The sequence below is a fragment of the Telmatherina bonti genome (assembly GCF_933228915.1).
Source record: "Telmatherina bonti genome assembly, chromosome: 21".
NCBI lineage: Eukaryota > Metazoa > Chordata > Actinopteri > Atheriniformes > Telmatherinidae > Telmatherina > Telmatherina bonti.
The window spans coordinates 21,868,853-21,893,382 of record NC_136630.1 but is presented as its reverse complement, the minus strand read 5'-3'; the positions used below and the strand labels follow the sequence as shown (position 1 = coordinate 21,893,382).

Sequence of the window (24,530 nt, the reverse complement as noted above, 5' to 3'; positions counted from 1 at the left end):
AATGTCTGCATATATATATATATATATATATATATATATATATATATATATATATATATATATATATATATATATATATATGTATGTTTTTGTTGTTTGTGAACACCTCCTTAACAAAAAAAAAAAAAGAGCTAGAAATGAGTTGTTAATGTGCCATTTAGAAACATCTACAACCACTTGGTAAGCCGTGTCTTTATGGGCAACAGCTTACTATAGATGCATAACCTCATCTAAATGCGTATGTACATGTTTTGTTACCTGCTGTTAGAAATCTAACACCCTGATATTTCTACAAGTATAATCATTTGTACATGTTGATTGCTTGAGAACAGTTTGTTGATGAATTAAGTCATTTCTCATCAAAAGTTACAGAATGTGCAGCATTTGGAAATCAGACTTTTGTTGCCATCTTTACGTACCACCTGCACACATTGTAAAGTTACTTAATGCAGCAATGCTCCTGCACTTCAGCAACTCCGTGGCAACCTTAGTTTTAAATAGAAGACATCTACCTGTGTATACCGTCTTTTTAAAATGATTGTGACCTCCAGTCCTCCTCCATGTGCGTTTCCAACAGCTGCTATAGCAACACTCAGAGGTGAAGCCAACACAAAGTGATGCGGGCGTTGCTGCGGCTGTGTATCTGCCTGCCTGCACAGTTGCAGGTATGCTTTTCATTAGCCAAACCAGTAAATATGAGCAGACATTCACTGCATGCACAATTACTGGGCAAAATGAATATTTCTTTTTATGTGTTACAACTCCAAATCATATAGATGTGTCTTTGTCTACAATTTATTTTATTTTAAGCATTATGCATCCATGACATGAGGGAAAGTGTAGTTTAAAGCACATAATCATTAGAAACCTTTGTTAACTTCAGAAAAAACAGCCCGAAAAGACGTAAACCAATACCAATAATTTAATTCTTAAAATGTCTTCAGTAACTTGCATACTTTAGTGATAGCAACTGGGACGCTACCACAGGACAGCATGGTTTGTCAAAAGACAAAAAAAAAAAGAGTAATAAGAAATAACTGCAAATTATCGACCAAACCCTCAAGATAAACTTAAACCTTAAGTTTCTAAGAACACACATCCCTCCATTGTCAAAATGCATAAATATAACGAAATACTAAGGATAAAAACACAACATTTATTATAAAGCATAATTAATGGGTATAGTTTAATTACCCCTGAGGAAGAGTAAATTCAACTTTTCCTTTGTTAACAGTTCAGTCTGAGGAACAAAACCATTTAATTTTAACTGAGGAAAACCACTCTCCTGATAACTGTGCATGCAGCAATGCAGCGTAAAGCAGCGCACCCACACAGGAAGCAACATGTGTGCAGAGCTACAAGTATGGCCGGCTCCGTGTAACAGACAACTGAGGGTGGACAGATGTTTACACGGAGCTCCATCAGAGTAAGATGTTTGCGGAGCAACCACATCCATCATGTGGATGAGAGAAGATGGTGGATAATTGGAAAAAATGTCACTTTAGGAAATGTCAGGATCCAAATGCTGCACATCCCAGATGCAACATGATCCTTTCACACCATCTGTCAAATCAAAGTGACACAACGAGAGCTCTGCGCCGGGTAACAAGACAAGGTCAACTGTCTGAGGGCGCATTTTATATTCTGTTGGACCAGGGTTCAGCACCGTTGTTCAGCCAACTGTGTTGTTAATCTTTGGTTATGTCTTACTAAGCTCTACAAACACCCTTGGCAATACACACGTGAGTTTCACTGAACAGTAATTTGGATGATATTGCTGCAACCCAATCATGATATGATGTACATTTTATTTATTTATTTTTTCTTCCTTTTCATTTGGTAATGATAACTGGCATCTTGTGTATGAAATAGCAACAATGCACCGACACTAAACAGATGTACACCATGTATAGGATGTCACCAGTCTAGAAAACACATAAAGCCTTGCCATTCTACATCCTGGACCCATGGATCTGGAAAAGCTGTGAAAAGAAAGAAAAAGCACACATGAGGAGCTCCAGCTCTGCTTCAACATAATCTAGAGTGATTTCATACGACCTAAGCTCTAGTTTGCAATGATTGGGATGATTGCGATGGAAATGGTGAGAGAATGGGAGTAAATAACTAAACTGACATGCACAACAACTGGAACACCAACAAAACACACTGGCCTTCTTGACCATGATGTATATGTTGCCTTTTGGCGTTGGCTCACATGTGTGTGTGGTTTTACATTGACACTGTAGGGTGTGCAAAGACTGGGAGGGACATCTAACACTACTGCTGCGCTGAAAGGTCAGGGATATTCCATGTCACAGTATTGGTAATGAGAGCTCACAGTGATGCAGCACTCAATCAATATCTGTAAAGATCGGTCAATTCGCTGTCGGCTTTTCATTAGAAATGTTACCCTTTCCTTTTGAGACACCTGCTGTCAACAGGACGGATGTCAGTGCGTTGGTCTGACGGACTAAACGTCGTACCAAGATTTCATGGATTCCATTTATATTTTCTGATCCAGAAAGAAAAATTTAAACTGCGTTGCTGAGAATCTGGTTTCTGAACTTGGTATGAAGAGCAGAGTCGTGCAGCTGGGCTGTTTAACTGGTGTAGAGCGCATTTTGTGTAAGTCATTTCAAACTTTAAAAAAAAAAGGCCACGAGAGCCTAATAAACCTTTAAAAACATTAAAATGGGCCGTAAGTGGAGCAAGAGAAAGCCCTGCTCTCCATCTTTACACACCACAAAGCTACTGCTGTGCTGACTTTTTACATTTCTAATGCAACAGAAAACATTTCCTGAGCTTCTCAGGCTGCGACAAAGTGGCGACCAGTTCAGGCTGTACCCCACCTCTCGCCTAATGATTGCTCCCATAGGTTCCAGCTTCCCTGTGAGCCTTATTGGACTAGCAGTATTGAAAATGAAAAAAAAAAAATAGTGTCTTTGGCACATTTGAGGTCTTTTGTGTAATTACTAATCCAGACATTCAGGCCAAGGCACAGGATTGATTTTAATAAAGGGAAAAACTAAACTTTTTTGGCACGAGACTGAATTACACTCTGCTATGAGAACTCTCTTCCTTTGCATTAATCCTCACCATCTACTTTCAGGAAACCAACTGGGGGCAAAAACCCACTTAGCAGTGTGCAACTAGTAATCTGAAGCTTTCAGGTTCAACCTTAAGTCTTATATGTTAATATGAATGTTCAATAAATCCTGGCTTTTATCCAGAACTTGGTTTTTTGAGAGAAATAATATTTCCTGCATCAACGACAGGTAAAAAAAAAACAAAAAGAGAGAAACAACAAACTTGACATTACTAAGTAAATTATTTGGTTTTTATGCAGAAATCACTATGAAAAACCAAACAGCACGAAACTTTGTGGAAGAGAAAACATGACCAGAAAAATATATTTTTTGGCAGATTTTTTAAAATCTCTTTTAGAGTCAAAAAGCTGGTAGCAGAGATGTGGTTCTCATCTTGACTTGGAGAATTTACAAGCATCTCTTCACTGTTACAGCTGTGGGTCTTAGTGTAAATTGTAAGTATAAGCCTCTAAATATCATTTAAAATAGTTTACCAGGAAAAAGACTAACTTTAAACTATCATTAGATGCAAAACTAGCTTTTTTTTGTCCCTGTTGGGTCAAGCTCTACTGGATCTTATAGTTACATATATTCCAAATAGAGCACTTCGCTTTCAGACTGCAGGTTTACTGGTGGTTCCCAGAGTCTCAAAGAGTCCTATGGGAGGAAGAGCCTTTAGCTATCAGGCTCCTCTCTTATGGAACCAGCTCCCACCGTGGATTCGGGAGGCAGACTCCCTCCACACCTTTAAAATCGAGCTGAAAACCTTCCTTTTCCATGATGCCTATAGTTAGGATATGAGCATCTCCTGAGTTGGAGTCTGCATGTACGGGACCCAACTATCCAGGTTATGCTCTTTGCTCTTATAGTTATGGGTAGTCTAGCCAACCATTACTTATGTAGCAATGGGGATGTTACCTGATGCACTGAGAAGTACCTCGCTCTATTTCTCTAATATATTAATGTATAAATATATGCCAATATTGCCATCTCTAACTTATTTCTCCTTTTTTCCGCAGGTATTCCTGAATAAGTGTAATTGTACATGTTGTTCTGTCTTTCCTGTCGTCTCCACCCCAACCAGTCGAAGCAGATGGCTGCCCTCCCTGAGCCGGGTTCTGTCGGAGGTTTTCTTCCTGTTAAAAGGGAGTTTTTTCCTTCCCACTGTCGCCTTGTGCATGCTCAGGATGGGGGATTGGATCGAAGTCATGACTTGATGCAATCAGTTGGTTTCTATTATAGGATATGTATGAATTGGCTCAAAATGATGTGTATGTTGATTCGTGTATGTAAAGTGCCCTGTGACAACATTGCTGTCAAGTGGCGCCATACAAATAAAGTTTAATTGAATTGGATGGCTTAAGTAATCTAAGATAAATAAATAAAAAAAAAACCCAAACATTTAGACATCTATTTTGTTTTCATGGGGGTATTAAAATGCTAATTATTCACACAAACCTCTCGAATTCAGGCTGTTTTTTTTTTTACCTTTAGTGGTATGACATCCAAGGCATCCAGGTACCTCGTTTTTATAGTCTGTAGATGACTTTCAGTGAGGTCTGCTTCACTACAACTGTAGGGCAGCTTAAAGGTCATAGTCAGTGCTGTGCCATGAAACACCCTGCACTTCAGTCGACAGAAACACACATAAACACACTAAAAATCTACCAGATCTACCCATTAACACATCTTTTACACAGTTCCTCACCCATTCCCGCCTTTCTTTGGAACAAAGAAACATGACTCCCTCATTCTCTAAGCCACTCATTTGGTGTGGTTTCTCTCCCTGCCTCCTCCTCCTCCTCCTCCTCCTCCTTCGCTGCTTCCTCCTCTTGCATCTCTGCCGGCTTCATTCAGTATGAAAGAAGGAGGGGGAAACACAAAGGAAAGAAAAAAAAACAAAAAACAGAAAACAACAAAAATGAACACGTTGATGCGTGTCAGTGAATGGTCAGTGAGATGTTCAGAGGTAAAAAACAGACAGATATATATAATATATCCATGTGAGGAGAAACTGCGCTGACACACAGCGATAGAGGAAGATGATCGATAAGAGGAGGTAAGAGATGCAGAGCTGAGTGAATGATGGAGTGGAAGTGTTTGTGAATGACATTTTCAGGCAAATGACATTTGGAGCTTCAGGTGGAGGGTGCAGGATCAAACACATATCTACTTCAGTGAGAGGAAATAACACACATCTCTCTCATTCAACAGCAAAACATTTACACTTGCATGCAAAAAAAAAAGGCAGAAAAAATGAAATATCTACATAAAATGTTAAGTGTAATAAAAACACATTTGCATGGGAATTGTTTCACCTTGGTTTTGTGGCTCTGTTCTGTCCCCAGGCCAGATCCAGGCGTGTGAAGCTCCTTGGACACGACACACAGGAATTCAGCCTGGTCTTCTGTCCCGTAGCTGTACGAAGAGCCGATGTTCACCATCTAGATAAAAAAATAAATAAAATAAAGGAAGAGGCAGACCCAGAAAGATGCACAAAGGACAGAGAGACAAAGAGAGAGTAGGTGTCAGGAAGGATTAGACATCACAGCAGAATAAACAGAAATGCTGACAGAAGCAGAGATCCCACACCAAAGCAGGGTAAGATTGTTCTGCTCATGCAAGGTTGAGTGGGGGAGGGGTGAAGAGCAGACAGCTTTCTATTATACACGTGATAAGTCAGCTCAGCGACAAGCACTTATTACTCACAGAAACAGCACAACAACTGTTAGCTTTTGCCAGTAAATGTGGGGGAAATCGAAGCTGTGCACCATGCAGTGCAGCGAGGCACAAAAGCAGGGGCTTGAGGGGAGGGAGGGGAGGTCTGAATGTGATTTTTACACTAAGTTTGGATTAGCTGGCCAATTTAGCTCAGCTAGTCTGAGTGTTGCTATTGGAAAGGGTGTTAGATACATTACAGACTCGATTTAGCAGGTGAAGTCTTGTTATTTAATAGCCACACGTCCTACATGGATATATTTTACAGATTTAACTGATAAGCCATCCCGAACAGACAGTCCGACGTCTAACAGGAACACAGCAGATGGTCTACAGAAACTAACCCTGGATCATTTGTGCGACACAGTTTAAACTATATTCAGTCCAGCTTTGTGCAGCTACTATACTCTTTATCATTATTAATGCTACAAATGTGGAAATAAGCTTGTAATAAGTCCAGATGCCTTTTAAAAATGTCTTCAGATTACTTTGTTTGCTTAGAGATTATTAATAGATTAAATTTGTCGTACATGAGCCAATAAAAGCTAACTGCTTACTGCTGCTTTCAGCAAACAATTATGGTTGTGTTGCTCAAACTAAACTTCACAGGAAGTTAAGTAAAGCACTCACAAGTTTAATGTGCTATTTACATTTCAATCTAGACTGCAGGACGTGATCCGATTTTTTGGTTCTAAGTTGACTTTTGGGCGTGCAGAGAGCAGGGCTCAGGTCAGGGGAGTCAGACCAAGGGTCAAGATTGAAGGGTCAGCAGCAGCGTGAGTCCAACCCACAGTCCAGAGCAGTCCGGTGCGGGGCTTTCTGCAGGCGCGCACGCTGACCTGCTCAAACTTCCAGCCATCCGACATGGTGGAGACCATCTGAGTTAGTTCCTCCTCCTGGCACTGTAACACTCGATAGACGTGCTTGGGGGGCACCTGCTGAGGAAGAAAGACAAAGGAGTTGAGGAACCAGAGGTAGAGGAGAGAGAGGATGGTACAGATTCACCACTTTGAAGGAGACATGTAATGACAAAAATAACATTCTTTGTGCTTGAGCGCAGATCTTTGTGTGTGAAAAGAAACCAACTTCAACACAATCCTTTCACATCGTTAAAGGCCTCCTGGGTCTGAAAATACATTTTCAGTATGCTATTTATATTTGCAGCTTGCTTAGATGGAAGATCTAGAGCTCCGACTAGATTTATCTGGCTACCCACCTTTATTTAAAACACCCAAAACGTTGCATGCTGCCTTCACTGAGCTTCACGACTAATAACCAATCCTCACCCGAAGTTATATGTTAACTTCAGAAAGGAAATAGCTAATAAAGCTCTACCTGCATTGTATTTGCATCAGGTCAAACCAATGAAAGTTTTTTACATTAATACTGTTAAACTAATATGTTGGTGAAGGCTTTAAAAGAAGGTTGTTGTTATTTTTGCTTGTTTTATGCTTTCCCAGCAAGCTGTGCATGTAAACTGCTCAGCTGTCGGCTGCACAGAGCCGTATCCACTGTTGCCGACTCCCTGCCAGATAAAATAAATGGCCGAGTTGTTCAACTTTGATTTTGAGGGGATTGATTCGCCAACAGTTCACAAATAATCTGCTAAGGTGATTCAACATCTTTTCCTCAGAAAATGTCATCAACGTGGGTTCATTCGGAGCATGATTTGTGATGACATTGTGCCTAATAGATGAATCAGTAGTGACTGTCTGTGGCTGAACTGCTAACCAGGAAATTTATGGATTAGATATATATTCCATAAATTATTGGCGGTCAGCTGAAAATGGATCTTTTGTAATTTTGCCAATATACTGTACGTATCTGGCAGCGTTGGGTTAATGATGAAACTTTTCATCATTGGTGAAAATGCTGTTACAACACACACACACTATCCTTGTGGCCCTATGTATAGCAAAAAAACACTATCCTATTAAACTGGAAGTCCAAAGGAAGTCTAAGTATTAATCACTACAAAAATCTCCTGTTGGAACACATAAGTCTCGAGATCACATCTGCTTCCATCAAAAATGAATCGGCCAATGCTCGCTCTCCCTGGACCCTGCTAATTAATCACATCACTTAGTAGGACTGGGGGCTGGGACCTTGGCGGCCCTGGGGGCGGGGCGGCTCTCGGGCCGGGGGTCTGGGCAGGTCATTGCTTTGGGCGCTGCTCCCCTGGCCGGCTTGGAGCTCTGGTGGCCCAGAGGCTGGGGTCGCTTGGGGGCGGGCCGGGGAGTGGCCGGGAGTTCGGGGCGGTCGGGGGCTGGCCTGGGCTGGGTGGCCGGGTTGCTGTTGTGCGGGCTGCGTGGGGGGCCTGGCCTGGACCTGGGGGGCCTTGGTCGCCTGGGGCATGCCCTTGGGGTCGCGCTGCTATGGTACCTGGCGGGTTCCCTGGGGATTGGAGGGAGGGGTGGGGCGGGGAGGGGGTTGGAGGAAGGGGGGGTGTTGGGGACAGTAGGGCTTGGGAGGGAGAGGGATGGGGAGGGTGCTGGAGAGGGGGGATATGAAGCAGCGGGAGGGTTGTGGGGAGGGGTTGTTGGGGGGATGGTCTACGGACGTGTCCTTGTCCTTGGGGATCCCGCCCCTGGTATCGTGGTGGCACCGGCCCGCGATGGTTTTGCTCTGGGTGGGCGGGGCCCGCTGGGGGTATGGGTGGTCCTGGGGCCTGTGGGCTGCCGGCTCTCTGTGCGGCCCGCGCTTCAGCGCCTGGCGCCCGCCGGGCCGGCTTGCCGTCACCCTGTGCTACCCGGTGCCCTGCCTCGTGGCGCCTGCTTGGGGGCTTCCACTGCTCTGGGCTCGGCGGACGGAGGCTCTCTCTGCTTTGCCTGCCCAGGCTCTGTGCGCGGTGGGCTTGCCGGGCCCTGGGGGCCTTGGCTTCCTCCCCTACGTCTCGGGTCGTGGTCGTGCTCCCCTACAAGCACTCAGCTGATCTTTGATTGCATGATCACAGGTTGAACACTCACACGTGCACGCCCACAAAGCGCTCATCTTCCCATCTGCTTCCTACTAAATGTTGCTGATGACTCTCTGTAGGTATGTTTCATAACGGTTGGTATTGTAATTATTTTATTAATTCATTTACTTTTTTTACTTTTATTTTTCATTTTTTTGTCTGTTTTTTAATATTGTCACTATCCTACTTTTGTCTTGTATTTTTTCAGTACTTTATATTGTTTTGCAAATACTGTAACTTTAGCAGCTTAGACACGCCTTTCTTTTCTATCTCTCTTTTTCCTCCTTTCATTTCCTCTTTTTTTCCCCTCTTTCCCTGCCAGGCCCAGCTCGGCCATATCAAGACTGATGATGATTGCAAAATGATAAAAGGAAAATAAATAAATAAATAAATAAAATAATTATCATAATAATAAAAATATTCAGATTATCAAGGGCAGCTATTTACATGAGATGTCTCCCTTGACAGAGCAAATCTGTCTGGCAAAAAAATGGCACGCAGATTGCTGTTCTGTATGCTGAGATGCTGGACAGGACAGGTTAAAAAAAAAGAAAAAGAAAAAGAAAAAAAAAAGAAAATGCTGTTGCAAAAAAAAAAAAAAAAGAAAAAAAAAAGTTTGAGAAATATAAAATACTAGTGTAAATTTGGACACACTTATTAGATTTATTTGGAAAATATCTCCAAACTTTTCACTGATGCAATAGAAACCCTCTGGTTTTTTATTTGCAACTTTCTCCACCAACGATTTTTCTCTTTCTCGGCAGGAGGAGGCAAATAAACCAAGCCGGGTTGGGGAAATCCTTCCTGCATTTTCTGCTTTCCGAGTTTCTTCTTCAATACTTTGTATTTTCATCCTAACACGCTATTTATATGCAGGGTGTGGCAATCAGGTATGCGCTGCGGGAGGGGGAGGAGGGGAGTCGGGAAAAGAAGCTTACAAAATATAAGAAATGAACAACTTCATTTTGGTCTGAACATTTTGATTGGTCTGAGTTTTTACAGCTTTACAGTAAACTGAGGGGGTCTAACTATATTTCTTATTGTTCATAATTACAAAATGTAAAGACTACTATCAGGACGAGGAACCACTTCACCCAGAATTCAAGAAATGTCTCTGAGCAAGATTACCTACCCCAGCTATAAGCCTGTTAAATACTTCACCATTAGAGAGAACTTTGTTCTTATTATCAATACCACAAAAACAAAATGATGTAATTTTATGCTTGTGGCGCTGGTTGGGAAGTTCTTGTGGCCTGTTCTCAATGTGTCAGCCAAGCTGACCTTTCCTCTCATGATGCTAAAGAAGTACTGTGTGATTGTGACACTTCCACATTTCCTCTGACGTGAGTTTGGCTGAGTAGCTTCAAAGTACAGCTGACTGAGGTGGTGCGAAAGCATAAAAAACACAGACATCTCCCCACAATGATCCCTGCCTTGTCCCAGACGAAACTTCAGGTTTGACTGGACCGAAACAAACTTTTTTCTTGTTCTCGTAGCCTCGAAAACAAACAAGTTCTTGCTTAACCCAGCATATGTAACAAGCTTCAGATGAGATTATTGTATGCTCTCTTGGATGCTCTTACAGCTATTGAGCATAAAGTGTATACAATTTCACTAGAATAGAAGTAAACACATAATATGTCACATACTATACAGTTCTTACATTTAAAACAAACACCATAATCCAAATTAATGAATAAATAAAACTATAGGTTCTTCCCAGGAAAACTGCTTGTGCACTGGAATTATTAGATAAAGCATAAATAAATGCACAAGTTGCATAAGAGAGTTATATTAGGCAAAAGGTAAAACGCCCTGAAATAACATTTCAGGCACTTATAAACCCTCACTTGTTCAGTGAACCTAGCTGAGACCAAGAATGGACAGCTATCAAAGTGAAAAGAAATAATGTGAACATCGGCTACAAAGCCAGCGCTTCTATTTTCACATTTCTGTGCCATATTTATCCCCAGGCAAACTTGAGTTGTTAGTCTCATGCTGTGGAAAGGAACACAGAAAGTGGGTGTATGTTTTAGACAGCAGAGGGATTATGCAAGACTGAGAGAGAAAAGAAATGAAAAAAAGGGAGACAAGGCTGATATGCAGATAAAGAGTGATATTACTAAGAAAGGCAAAATGGTGGTTGTGTGTGTCTGTACACAATGTTTTGGGTGCAGACAGTGCTTCAATGTTTAGTAATGATACGCTAGATAAACTGGAATGTGGAACCAATATGTCAGTACAATTGCGGCACTGTGTATATTTAGTCATCTTTTTTTGTAATATCCAGTGTTTGTTGGACTGCACAGGAAAGTAAAAAGATCAAATCATTAAAACACATGAAATAGTTCTTAGATTACCTGCGTAGCTTTTGAGTCCCTCTCTATGATCCTCTCCTTTATCAGTTTGATCAGTGGTGTGATGTTGTAAAATTCAGCCTCTTCCAGGACACCTTAAAACGAGAAAACACACATAACCGAGCTGCTATTTGACACCTGTGCTGCAGTGTTGAGCCTTTTCTACAAGATGCACCCTATGTGTCACATGACCCCACTTCATAATTTAGCTTCAGGCAAACTAAGAATTATTTAAACACTGATTTTTGATAGAAATGAAGAAACTATGTTTCACATTTTCATTAAAAATATCCCACCTTGAATCCATTTGTATTTTAACCAATTGTCTAATATTAGGTTTTTAAAACTATTTTTATATTTCCATAACTTCCTTTTCATATTTATCCAGCTAACATGTTTATCATTAATGGATATTTAAAAGTATTTATCTTTGTCTGCATTCATATCTCAAGATGTTGCTAAAAACTTTTTCTTTTTTTAATTTGGTTGTTCATTTCATTATCTTTAAACAAAAAATTCAACACAACCATCCAGACTAAGATCTCTGAAAATGATTTATTTGAGTACCAATTATGACAGTAGCATTGATTTTATATATATATATATATATATATATATATATATATATATATATATATATATATATATATATATATATATATATATGTCATAACATATATATTAGGGATATAAATTAGGGATGCTGTGAATATTTGTTTTCCCTTCTGATACCATTACTTGGGGTTAAGTATCAGCTGATACTGATCCAGATGTGAAATGGGTTGTTCTGCTGCTATCCTCTAAGTGTAAGGCTGGAAAACTGTCAAGCTTCATGAATGCGGAAAATGAAGTCATTTTTGTGGAAATGGATCACCATTGTGACAAAGTACCTACATGTCCAAAATAAGGTCCTTTTGCTGAGGTAATGCCTAATTGAGATTTTTATTTGGTATAAGTTAAAACTTTGTTATTAAAGTTCATTAATTAAATAAAAATGTTAGGTAAAAGAGAAAAAAAATAAATGAAAGGGAAAAATTCAATTAAAAATGGAGAAGCCTCATAATGATTGTGATTACCACTTAAATTTAAATAGATGTAATTGCGCATACCAAATATGGATCATCTTCAGGTTCATTTATAATTTTAAAGTTCAGAACTAACCACATGAACAGTCAGGAAGGTTCACTAAATGCTCAGATGAACTTTTCTGCCTCCTCAGGCCAGACACAGGAACCGTCTTACTGGAAAGTCTGACAGGGCAGAGAGATGGCTTCAATCCCATCTTGTAAAAGGGGGACATCACTGGCCTACATTTATTCCTCTGGTCAAGCACCTCCAGGAGTGGTCTTTATAAACTCTGAATGAATGACTGACCCTGGTAAAGCAGTGGGTCGTAGACGTTCAGTTCTCTCGGGGAGTCAGCTGTTGCAGCCTCTGCTTCTGTCCTCCTGGTCAGTCGGCTTAGCCTTGAATGCATTATCAGTTTGAAGTTGAGTGAATAAAGTTTCTACCTACTAGGGCTGGGCGATATGGCCGAAAAATAAAATCTCCAATTTTTTAAAACCAAATCCGATTTCTGATTTTAATAGATTTTTTCCCCCCTTACTGTAAAGAAAAAAATAATAAATTACAAAAGTAAAAAACTATTCTTTTTCAAAAATGCTTTTATTGCAGTCAGCCTACGGGTTTAACTGAATTTGAAGTGCAACTAAACAAGCTGTTAAACAGGACTGTAAAAAGAGATGCAGGTGCTGCCACTGTAAACATTATAACAACCGGCATGTTTGCACTTTGCGCGTTTCCACTGTGAAATAGTTTTTAACTTTTGATCATACATTTAATAATAGGCCTCACTTCACTTGTGTTAGTTTATTCTAAAATAAAATAAAAAAAACCTAATAAATAATTAATAAAAGTACCTCCTCTTGGAAGAAAAATAGTGATTCCTTTTAGAGTATTTAGACATTAAATAACAAAAACAATTTCCCACATTGGCAATGAGGGAATAAAAATCAATGTTTTTTTTTACACTTAACATGTGTTTAGAGAAAATTGATCTCTACAATATACTATTTTAAAAAAAATCCCTGAATGTTAATGAAAGCTATATTTCTAACATACATTTATTATTACATTCTTGCTGTTTTTTGTTTAATTTACACATTTTTGGCAAGAAAGACAAGCCTGTCAAATGCATCTGGCTTCAGACTGCTGTGGCATGTGATAATGCCCCCTCCCACACTGAAATCACTGCGTTTCCATGACACCTAGAACTTCGCAAAAACTAAATATCGCCATAAGAACCCTGCTAGACCTACGTCTAAAAAAAAAAAGTCTCAAATATTGCTAAAATTTTTACGAACTCAAGAGGAGGTTTTTCAGACATCTAGATATAGAAATATATAGCAAAAGTGTAACACTTTTTTTGCCTTTACGTGTCCCCAGACGTGACGTGGGGGTCGTGACCAGTTAATTCCCGGTAAAGATGGTGCGGTGTGGAATAAACAACAGCAAATTTCAGAATTTTAGAAAAGAAAGTAAGGGAGAAAAGCTTTGAAAATCCGAAGCGAATTCTCCGCAGCAAGTAAAGCAAGAAAAAAAATCCCGATTTTCATAAAAATAAATCTTCATAAACAGCAAATTCGAATTAATCGATTAAATCGATTAATCGCCCAGCCCTACTACCTACTCCAGCTGCCGGTGAAAAGTGTCAGATTTTGTTCTAACTAGAGACCGTCCAGTTTGTTGGTAATTGCTTGAAAGGGCGTCTTGAGCTCAGAGAGCAGGACTGTTCTGCGGTCAGCTAAGAAAGCTAAAACCTAGGAAGAGTACTTCAGAAAGGTAGTTGTAGTGTGAGCTGAAGTCTGATCTGTCTCTGTTCCATGTGCGAACTGGACTTTGTTGTTTATGTGTAATAAGAACAAAAAATAACACATTATTTTCAGTTTGTTTCTTTGCAAAGTTTGACAGCCCTAGTTTTTCGTGATGGTATTGTTTTTTGCATTGGAACATTTTTATGAGTACCACGGATGATTACACAGACATAGTAACTGGGCTGATGTCCTTACTGGTACTGGCGCATCCCAAACATGAAGTGAGTTGGAGCTAGTTTATGGTTATATGGTGGTGTTTTGCTATAGTTCACCTTTTCCACAGTTGTGACGTTTCCAGCAATTTGAAATAAGGGATAGTTTCATGAATCCTTATATGCATTAAAGTACATGAAAGGTTTCCAACCTTATGAGCAGTTTTTAACACAACAAACCCCTATGATCTGAACCCATCAGAGAACAGTCAAAACATATGAGACCTTCCTCAGCGAGCTCCTTGTTGTAGACCAGTTTGCCATGTCGTAAGTAGTTCAGAATGGGACCAAAGTAAGTGGGATCTCTGTCAATTACATAAGCTCCAGTCTCGTCCTGTGACAAAGAAGAGAAAGACAGAAAAACACAGTCCATTATCATATTATCGCATCATAGATGGAATTATTTTGATAGAGTAGGTTCTGATTCACTCCACATATTATAAATAGTTTGTATAATAACAAGTTGCTCAGCATATCATGCAAATGACCTCCTCTGTGTTGTACAACAACAGGGTATATATTTAGACCTGTTGGCTAACTCATTAGGGCATAATATTTGGGCTGATAACGCAATGCTTTATCATTTAAAAACATGAGACTTTTTGCAGTTTAGAAAGACCAAAGCAAATATTTTTATAGCAGAAATACTGAGAGCCAAATTTATAAGTAACTTGCCCCTTGTGTTGATATAAAATGTTCTTTGTATTCGTTACCTACACCAAAAGCCTTTCATTGCAACAAATACTGCAATGAGCCACTTGGACCGGATGGTATTGACTTTGATGCTTAACACGTGCATCCACAGCCTGCTTCTCCTTTACTTCCAGGCTACTCCTGCCAAGCCTGCCTGGGTGTTATGTCATGACTACAGCTCTTCCAGCATATATACACACACATCCTCCCACTGTTCTTCCTCTGTGACAACTGCTCAAAGCACAGACACCCCCACCCCCCCATCCTCTGGTAAATGAAACGAAAAGCAGTGAAGTGTTCCCATTTCATATCATTATCCACACTGATGCCTAGCCGAAATGTCAGTAAGCTGACGGCTTGCACATCAATATTTTGGGACTCCATATTTACACCAAAGAACAAGATGTTCAGCTTGATAAAGCGACCCTGCCCTATTCATGTGACAGATTTTTTTTAACTGCTTACTGAAGCAGCAAAATAAAACACTGGCCTCAAGCAGCTTCTTGTAAGGGTGCATATTATGCATTAGTTTTTATTAGCGGATACTGCACATGTACAATACACCCCATCATAACTGTAACTTTCCATTATTTAATTTTTACAGAACCTAGCAGATGAAATCTATTCAGAAGCAAAGGGAAATATTGCCAATGTTTATAGTCTTGGTCAACTGGGGTGCATGTGTTTGTAGTAGTAATACTTATCAATGACACACAAGTAGTTTAATTAACACTGAAAGCTTGATGTTACAGCAGGGATGCTGTAATGTTGAGCTGGTGACTGGAGATGGAGAATAATCAGCCTGAAGGGCTATTTCAGGGTTGAAGCAAGCGGAAAATCTGACATTTTACCACCCAAGGGAGTGCATCATGAACACAGTGACCCAGTTGCAAGCGTTCATAGCTTAACATCTCATCAGATTGGAAGTTAATGGGGGGGGGGGGGGGGGGGGGGGTGTCAATCGATTTTTATTTCAGGAAACACAGGTTTACCTAACAAATTTTGCCGTATAGAGACTCTGGACCTGATTGATTTTACTGGTCTGCAACGCAGATGCCAGCTTACTGTCAGCCCTGCTGGGTGGACTGATGTCAGGGGCCTAAGCAAAAACAATAAACTCGCCTAATTTACGGAGGAGGTCATGCTGTTTTGAAATTGTGGCCCAACACAATTTGGTAATGTCATCCCTTCATGTTGTTGTAGTTGACAGGCTTGTTCCCTGTGATGCAGTGGCACCAACTGGATGCAACTCCAGTGGCCTACATGGATTTTCAGGTTGTTTACTCACACTCCACTTTGTTTATTGGGAACTGGAATAAAACCAACAGTACCCTTTATCTGAGAGTTCCTGGTTTTATTCTGGTTAAGGTGAACACAAAGCTAATGAGCTGGCTTAGACCCCGTTCAGACTAACATGTAAAGTGGCTTCCTGTAACCACAGCCTGTCTGTTAGAAGATCCCTGAATGATGAATGATGAGAAAATTGGGTCAGATTAGTCTTCTGTCTGGATGATACTAATAAATCTCAAGCTTTAATCCTCCTTTTCATCTCGTAGCGCTTAAGTGACAACTGCTGATCCTAATTTTGAACTTAGGTGTTTGAGGATTTAACAGACTGCTAAATTTATGCAGGCTGCACAATCTAGAAAGACATGAACATAATAAGAACACAAATCTTTTTCACTCATTCCTTTCTCCATATTTCAGATTATTCATGCCGATAAATCACAAATAAAACATAAACATCTTTGTGAGTTAACCTAGCTCATCAGTGTAAAAAATGTCCCAAAATAGACAAGCAGAACCAGAATGATCTGCAGTAGGCAGAAATATGCAAATGACACACGGCCTGTCCACCCAATTTTCATGGAGAATATTACTTTGCCCGTGACAGTCATTTAATTTCCAGCCAATCTTCTGCTGAGCTTTTTCCCCACGTGAGATGTGAAATAAATAGAAAGAGCAGGGGCTAATACAAACACAAATATGCAGATTCAGACTGTAAAACAGTTTATAAGGCAGCAGGGTGGCCAGGTGAGGGACATATATTAGGAGAAAAATGACATTTGAGGCCAAAGGAAGATGGCAAAAGACAGAAATCCAAGGACTAAGAGTGTAACTTAAGTGGCTTCCAACAACATATATTAAGTGTGGCTACACTAAATAAATGACTTGTGCGGCTGCAAAGACAGAAACAGAGAGACAGGACAGAAACAAGAAGGAAGGATGGGATACAAAGGCCAAGAAGCAGAGTGCAAACACATTGCGAACAAAGGTTTGTTCTGGAAATCATCATCATTAGATTGTGAAAGGGATGTGACTGCAGCACACAGAATATTGAAAGGTAAATGCATGCATGTACACCCACACATACACACACACACACACTCAAACTCCTAAATGAGCAGAACTGCAGAGAAAGACAGAAAGACAGACGCCTAATCAACGTGACTAGACTTGACAGTGTGGGTATGACAACATGGGGAGAAGCTTTCTGAAGGTGTCAGAGTCACCACGACTCACACAAACCAAATTTATAGTTATTCACTCTGGCAGGGCCATTTTTACAGCTACATTATATTATTTACTATATCATTCTGTATAGAAATTTATGGTAAAATACAATCTACGTAGTTTCTCATATTTTAGGTTTATTTAATTTGCCAAACAAAAGATAGAAACATGTAGAACCAATTAAAGACATGATTAACTGTAAGCTTTTCATATCATTATTACTATTTTTGTAGAAATTTCCCAAAATCTGACATTGTGACGGAGAAAGCAGTTCTAACAGACTGGGAATAAAACTTCATTTAATCTTTTTCACTGAAATCTGCCCTTAGTTTTCACATTTATTGTCACACATTTAATTGCACCATTGTACATAACATTGTCATGACAGAATACACTGATGCAAATCAAAGAGTTAATAGTTTCCAAAACATTTGTTCATGGAAAAAGGACGTGACTCAACAGTCATGTCCATGCAGATGGAAGAACATCTAATTTGCAATAACCAAACAAAGCCTCTTTGACTTCTCAGAACTCTTATAACAGAGTCGTCTACCTGTAATCTCATGCTTGAAAGAGCATTTGTCAGAACAGGAGCGGGAAGGAAGTTAGTTTGCACATTTTTCTCATGTTTTTTTTTTTAGCTTACTTGAGCTGGTCTCTAATTTGACCTATCATTAGTGTTTACAACCTAATTTAATGTATTCCTTAGGAACCATTTACTCTAGACGCAGAGACTTACCGGTAATCAATTTTCCCAGGCTTGCATTAACACTGCTTAAAATCTGGCACAAGCACAACGAAAACAACAAAAAAAGAACTAAATTATGGGGTGAACCTTGATACTACTAAAAGGAACGACCAGACTTTTTAGCCACAAGATTAGCAAAACATATAAACCTCAATTTGTCAATCATGGGATCTAGGGATGAAAATCGAGACTAAAACTTATTTTTCTAAACTTTTACTGAACCTACTTTAATTAACAGCAAAACATAAAGACATAGCATGTGACTATGTAAAGCCATTCAACAGATATAAAACTTTCATACCAGACTAAAGTTTTAACTACTCTGTCAGCAAACCAGTGCAACATTGCTTGCATCAACATCTACCAAAAAACCTTCAGCCTTGAATTCAACTTAAAAACTAAAGAAGCTCTTGCATGACACAAAAAGTGAATTATGTATGTAGCTAGTAACAAAAATGACAAGTTCAAACAGCCCTGCTCTCAGCCGTGCATCACATTTTACATCTGAGCACAGATGCAGCAATAATACAAGTCAAGGCATGAAATTAAAATCATACTTTCATTGTGAAATGTTGTAAAGGCACTTCTGGTAAAAGTAAATGAATAGAAATAGCCAAACAAAAACAAAAAAATTAGTACAGTCAAATCACAGAGACAGATCACACCCCACCGTGGTATTTAACAACTGATCATCACAAATCTGTACTAATGCAATTATCTGGTTGAATCCGGCTATCAGTCACTCTGTGGCACATGATCAGCTAACGCAGGCCGGTGCAAAAGCTGAATCTTTAGCCACATAATGTAATTGGTTTGGGATAGCATGGGGTCAGCGTGGGTCAGACTACTGTAAATGAGCCTTGGGTTTGGTTAAGTGGAGGGAAAGGGGGTGCGGGGCATGGTAGTTGAAGTGACTGTAATCTCATTAAAACAATTGCACACTAACAAACTGTGTCTATTTAAGGACTATGTACGGATTTAAGAACAGAGAAGAACTTCTGAGTAGAGACGCATTAATAGTGGTGCATTAAAGGGGAACTCCAGCGCAGATGAAATAGATGAAAACACACAGGTTTGAACTGTGACGAACAGGCTGAAGCAGCTTCTATTCCTGTGTTTACTAAACAACCCGAGCACAGGCTGGTATAAGTCTGGTGTCTGCTGGTTAGCACTGTATGCTAACACAAAGAGCCCACTGAGACGCCACTTCAATGCGCACTTTATACTCTTCCAGACCTAATTTTGGACGAAGATTTTTCATGGACTTAAGTTTATTATTTCCTTGACAGCACAGGAATATTGCAAAAGAGGTCAACAGCAGTTTTCCTGAGGGAAGCAGACACAGTCAACCACACTGATCTTGACACATGCATCAAAAGCCTGTAACAGCGTTTTTCACAGAAAGAAAAGTGATGTTCATGAAATCTAACTTCAACAGAGTGGCTTTTCAGTTCGGGTGAAATGGCCCATCACTGAAGTAAACCCTGTGTAGCTAATTTCTGTAGAGGTATGATGTTTGTAGTCAGCTGATAATATGATTATGACCTATTTAGCTAGAAGCGTGTACCGGCTGTGTGCACATTTCAGTTGCTAATATTAACTTTCATGCGTTAACATGAGTGGGCTCGTTGAACAAACTGAGGGGAAAAAGCTGCATTGCTGATCAATATTACCGCGAAGAATACAGATCAAATGCACCTGGCTGTGCTTATTTTGTTTTTATAAATAAAGTCCCAAAATCCTGAACAATACTTGTATCTCTCTGGTTAAATGTATACCCAATCACTCACACCTATGATCAGTGTAAAAGTATAAGTATGATATTTAATAATAAAAAATAAAAAAATGAACTAACAATGAATGATAAAGAAGAGGCACATTCTACCCCAATAACATCATTTTTCTTTTGGGCTGCAGAAGTCATTTTCCTAGAGCAGTAGTTTCACTCTACATTTGTGTCTTAGGGTATAAACACAGGAATTTTTTATTGCACTGGTAAAGCCAGTGTACCCTGCCTGTCGCCCAAAGCTGGCTGGGATAGGCTCCAGCTTCCCCGCGACCCTGAATTGGAATAAGCGGTTCGGAAAATGAATGAATGAATGAATGGTAAAGCCAGAACATTAACAGCTTAAAGACCGTTTGCAACTTAATTATGTGAGTATGTACCTAAATTTATCAATGTTATGTGCTTTATAGAGTCGGCTACAGTTTATGTATCCTGCTTGAAATAGTATAAATAAATCACGTTTGCATGGGTGTTCATTTATCCTGGATATCACTTGGAAACACCACTTACTAGATAATGTTCAAAAACAGCAGCTGTTAGCAACTAACAGACAAACCTATGGAGAAAATGAGTCGAACAACCTAACCTGTTGTTTAGAGGAGGGACATCGAACCGAAAAATTGAATATCAGGAATTTTTTGCCTCACAATTTCAAAATGGATTTTTACTGAATTTAAAAAAAAAACCCCAAAAAAAACAACCCATTATATGTTTTTTTTGTTGTAATTTTAATTGTTTTTATTGATATTTTTACATATCTTCTTGGATGTTATAGCAGCCTAATGATAGTCTGCCCACTGGGCTGTTTAATCCTAATTGAAATCAAGAAAGATGACAAATAAAAAAAAGGTTTTGTAAATTTTTTGTCTTTAGTCAACATAAATCAACAATATCAAAGAATAGTGATAACTGCAATTGAAATCAAATCGGCACCCATAAAAATTGGAATTGAATCAAATCGGAACTAAAGAATATCATCACATCCCTACTGTTGTTATTCCTGTGAAGACAAACTCTCCTCCTGAACCGCGGTCCTTTACATAAATTCAGATTACACTGGAAGTACGGTCAACAGTGTACTGAAACAGATGTTTAAAGTGGCATACTAACATGGGCCTGTTGTGGCTCTCTAGCTGTAGAGAGTTAAAGCAGTTCCACTACCAGTCCTGAATCGGCGTAGTAAACAGGTTGACAGAAAACGGAATTACTGCTTCTGAAAGCTAAACACGGATTCAGACCATTAGAAGAAATCTTGCCCCTCATCTAAAACTCAGAGAAGATTCAAAGCCTTGTTGACAGCTCAGTTCCTGTTGTCATGATGACAGTCGTCTGGTGGAGCCAAAAAAACCCAAAAACGTTTAATGTAGTCTATTTTTGTGTCAACTAGGATTCAAGAATGTTCGATGAAGAGCACAAACATTAAGGGCATTAATGAAAGAAGGAGCAGCTTGTGACACACATTAGGAGTGTGTCAGCTAGAATGATGATGAGCAGAGGACAGGAGTGTGAGATAGAAAAGACAAAGATTAAAAAGAGGAAGTTTGCGTGTTTTGTGTGAGACAGAGAGGTCTGGTGTGTAACTGAGTGTCTTCAGGCAGTCCAGTGAAAGTTTCCCTCAGCTCACAGCTGAAGGTCACCAGAGAGTATACTTTCCACAGTGCCTGCTGGTGCAGCACAGGAACAGCTACCACTGCTGAGCAGCAAAAGCCTCTGAACTCACATTTAGCTACTTGTTTCTAGTTTTGTTACTTACTTCAAATTTTTCTACAAACACATGACACTGCAAAGCAACTCTCAAATTTCTTTCTTTATCTTTGTTGATATTTTATGGACAAAATGTGGGTAAGAACGTCACCGTTCAAGTCAATAGGCAGAAATTTGCTGCTGAATTTCAACACTTGTACTGGCATTAGCATGTTTGATGGCATTATGATTTGACAGTTTAAACCATGATACTTAAGAAGACATGATCCTAAAAAGGCAGCAAAAGGTAAGAATAAATTAAGCATCTTAAGCAAAATAGTTGCTGCACTCAAATCACTTCATAAGAAGATGATGAGGATAAAATGTATGTTTCTATGAATGGATATGATGACTGTAGCCAACATGATCAGTAGAAGGATCACAGCTCACAGTTGGAGAATTTCTAAAATAATTGTGACAATCCCACTCGTCAAACTTGTAATCAAATAGCTAAATGTATGCTCAGATCAGCTCTAAATACATAGTGAAATATCAGTAAGCAACTAAGGAGTATCCTGCTGCTGTTTGTTTAAAATACTCATAGGTTCCTTCTTTTTGGCGCTAGGTCTTCCCTGAAAGGGGAAAAAATCACCTCATGTCCTGCCAGCCCTCTGCTGAGCGATCTAAAATGCAAAATGCCTGATAAAAAAAAACAACACAAACTGTAATGAGTTATTGATTTTCCTCATTATGGAGGAATAAGGTTGTCCATATGACAGCTGCAAAATGTCAGTTTTCCAGTTGGCCACAGGCTGTGTGGGATGACCTATCCCCTCTTTCTCTGTAACACACACGCATATATCAAAGAGTGAAGCATAATAGAAATCTGCATAATTTATGAGTCTCTTCAGGCCTTACAGTGTGTTCAGTCTAACATGTGACTGGCAGACACATAATACATCTCCCTCTCTCTTTTCGCACAAGATGCCAGCTGTACAGCTACCTACTGTGCAGCTCCCTGCAGAAGAGGCGGCACGTGTTCATCCATCTGATCCAAGCTACTTTCACACCACAAACTGATGCACACACATATAGGCGGAAGAAAAGGGGCAGAGAGAAAGTGCTTCGTCCTGCACATGCAGAATATCAGATGGTTATTGTGGCAACTACCTGGTGCATACTCTGAAGCTACATTTCCAGATCATAGCAGCATTTTACGTACAGGTTATGCAAAACAGTAGTCTTTTTTTCAGGCTTATGAGAAAATGAAAATATATGTGACAGATCAGGGATCATTATATTTACTGATCATAAAAGAAAGGGCTTCACTTAATGCCAATATACCCCACAAATTAATTGTATTAATGAAAATGTACTGCTTTGTTTGATTAAAATATCTATATTTTATTCCAAAGCAGCACCTACGACAATAAATGACATGTAATTAATCTTAAACGTATATAAAAAGTTTTTCAGGTAATAAGAGAGTTGTAAATAGATTAAATACACATATATGTGTCTTGACTAAACTAGGATTTGGCAGCTACTTAAGTAAGTAAAGGAATGTGTTAAAATCTGTGTTTTAATCAGATTTGTTGCATTATAAAGAGCTGACACACACTTCCCAGGAAAACACCAGGATAATAAAATGTCAGCCAACAGGGATAGCTAAAAAAACTAAACCCCTAAAAGGACTTGAAATGATCAGATTAAATGTGAAGTAAATGTGTGCTTTGTTTTGTCACATCAAAAAGTATAAATCCTTATTCGCCTGGTGAGAAGTACCAGGGATTAAAATGGACCCACCGTGTCTGAATGCAGGTCCTGCTGCTGGCACAGCCGATACAGGAACGAAGTTTGCTCCTTGAGGAGGGTCTGCCGCGTCGTGAGGAACACCGTTCCGCCGACGTTCAACCGGACCCACTTCCCGTTATTCCCCCCGGTGGGATTGATGACCGAGCCGTTCCCAATACTCTGCGACGCCGTGCCGCCGGGCTCGGTCCCGCCGGGTTCAGTCGTTGCTGCAGAGGTTGCGCTCTCTCCCGCCTCGCTGTCTTTGTTGTTATTGTTGTTGTTATTATTGTTATTGCTATTCTGGTGCTGGCAGCCGTGGTGTGTTGACGGTGCGGCAACGTCCGCCGGTTCCCGCTGGTCGTTTGCGGTCGTTGCCATCTGGAAAAAGCCGCGAATCGAGGTGAACACGAACGAGCACGTCCGTCTCTGACTGCTGGCTGCCCGCTCGCCTCGTTGTGTCCGTTGGCAACAGAGTACGCTCCGCCCCCAAGCTGCGCGAGCGCAGCGTCGCTGCGTCAGGTTCAGGTTCAGAGAAATTAGATGGATTAAATCCGCTAGGTACTGTCAAAAGAAAAGCTGTGTCTGACGCTTTGTACCTGCCTCTATTGACAATAGTCTTTGGCAAAAGTTGGTATCAACTTTTAATCAGGGCTACATTACCCCCTAAGAAATATTAAAACATCAAAACCAGCTTCCTAATATGGACACCAAGTCATAATTTACTTGACTATCTCCACCATGCTTCAAAGGGAAGGGAAAATCGAATAAAATAATCAAATGTCGGAATTTTTTTACTGCACAATTTTAAAATCGATTTTTTTGTTCAAAAATTGATTTTTTTTCAAATAAACAAAAATAATCCATGATAAAATATTTGCAATTTTTGTTGTTTTTATTGATCTTTTTACTTTGTTTCTTGGGCATTATAGCAGCAGAATGATGGTCTGGCTACTGTGTTGTTTTTTCCTAATTGAAATTAAGAAAAATGATGATCAAAAAAAAGTTTCATACATTTTATTTTGTTTTTAATCTACAAAGAATTTTGCAATATCGAAGAATTGTGACAGTCATAATTTAAATCAAATTGGCATCCAAAAAAATCAGAATCAA

General features: G+C 39.6%; 1 protein-coding gene across 1 annotated transcript; it reads right to left on the bottom strand.

The window, feature by feature from the left end:
• Positions 1-1,636: 1,636 nt before the first annotated feature.
• Positions 1,637-23,798, bottom strand: kctd17 (potassium channel tetramerization domain containing 17; the record flags this gene model as incomplete). The annotated part of the gene is made up of 7 exons (XM_079261238.1): positions 1,637-1,982; positions 4,795-4,933; positions 5,405-5,530; positions 6,596-6,742; positions 11,121-11,212; positions 14,428-14,536; positions 23,433-23,798. 6 exons carry the CDS (start codon positions 23,796-23,798, stop codon positions 4,835-4,837), a joined length of 939 nt encoding a protein of 312 aa, XP_079117364.1. The 3' UTR covers positions 1,637-1,982; positions 4,795-4,834.
• Positions 23,799-24,530: the final 732 nt, after the last annotated feature.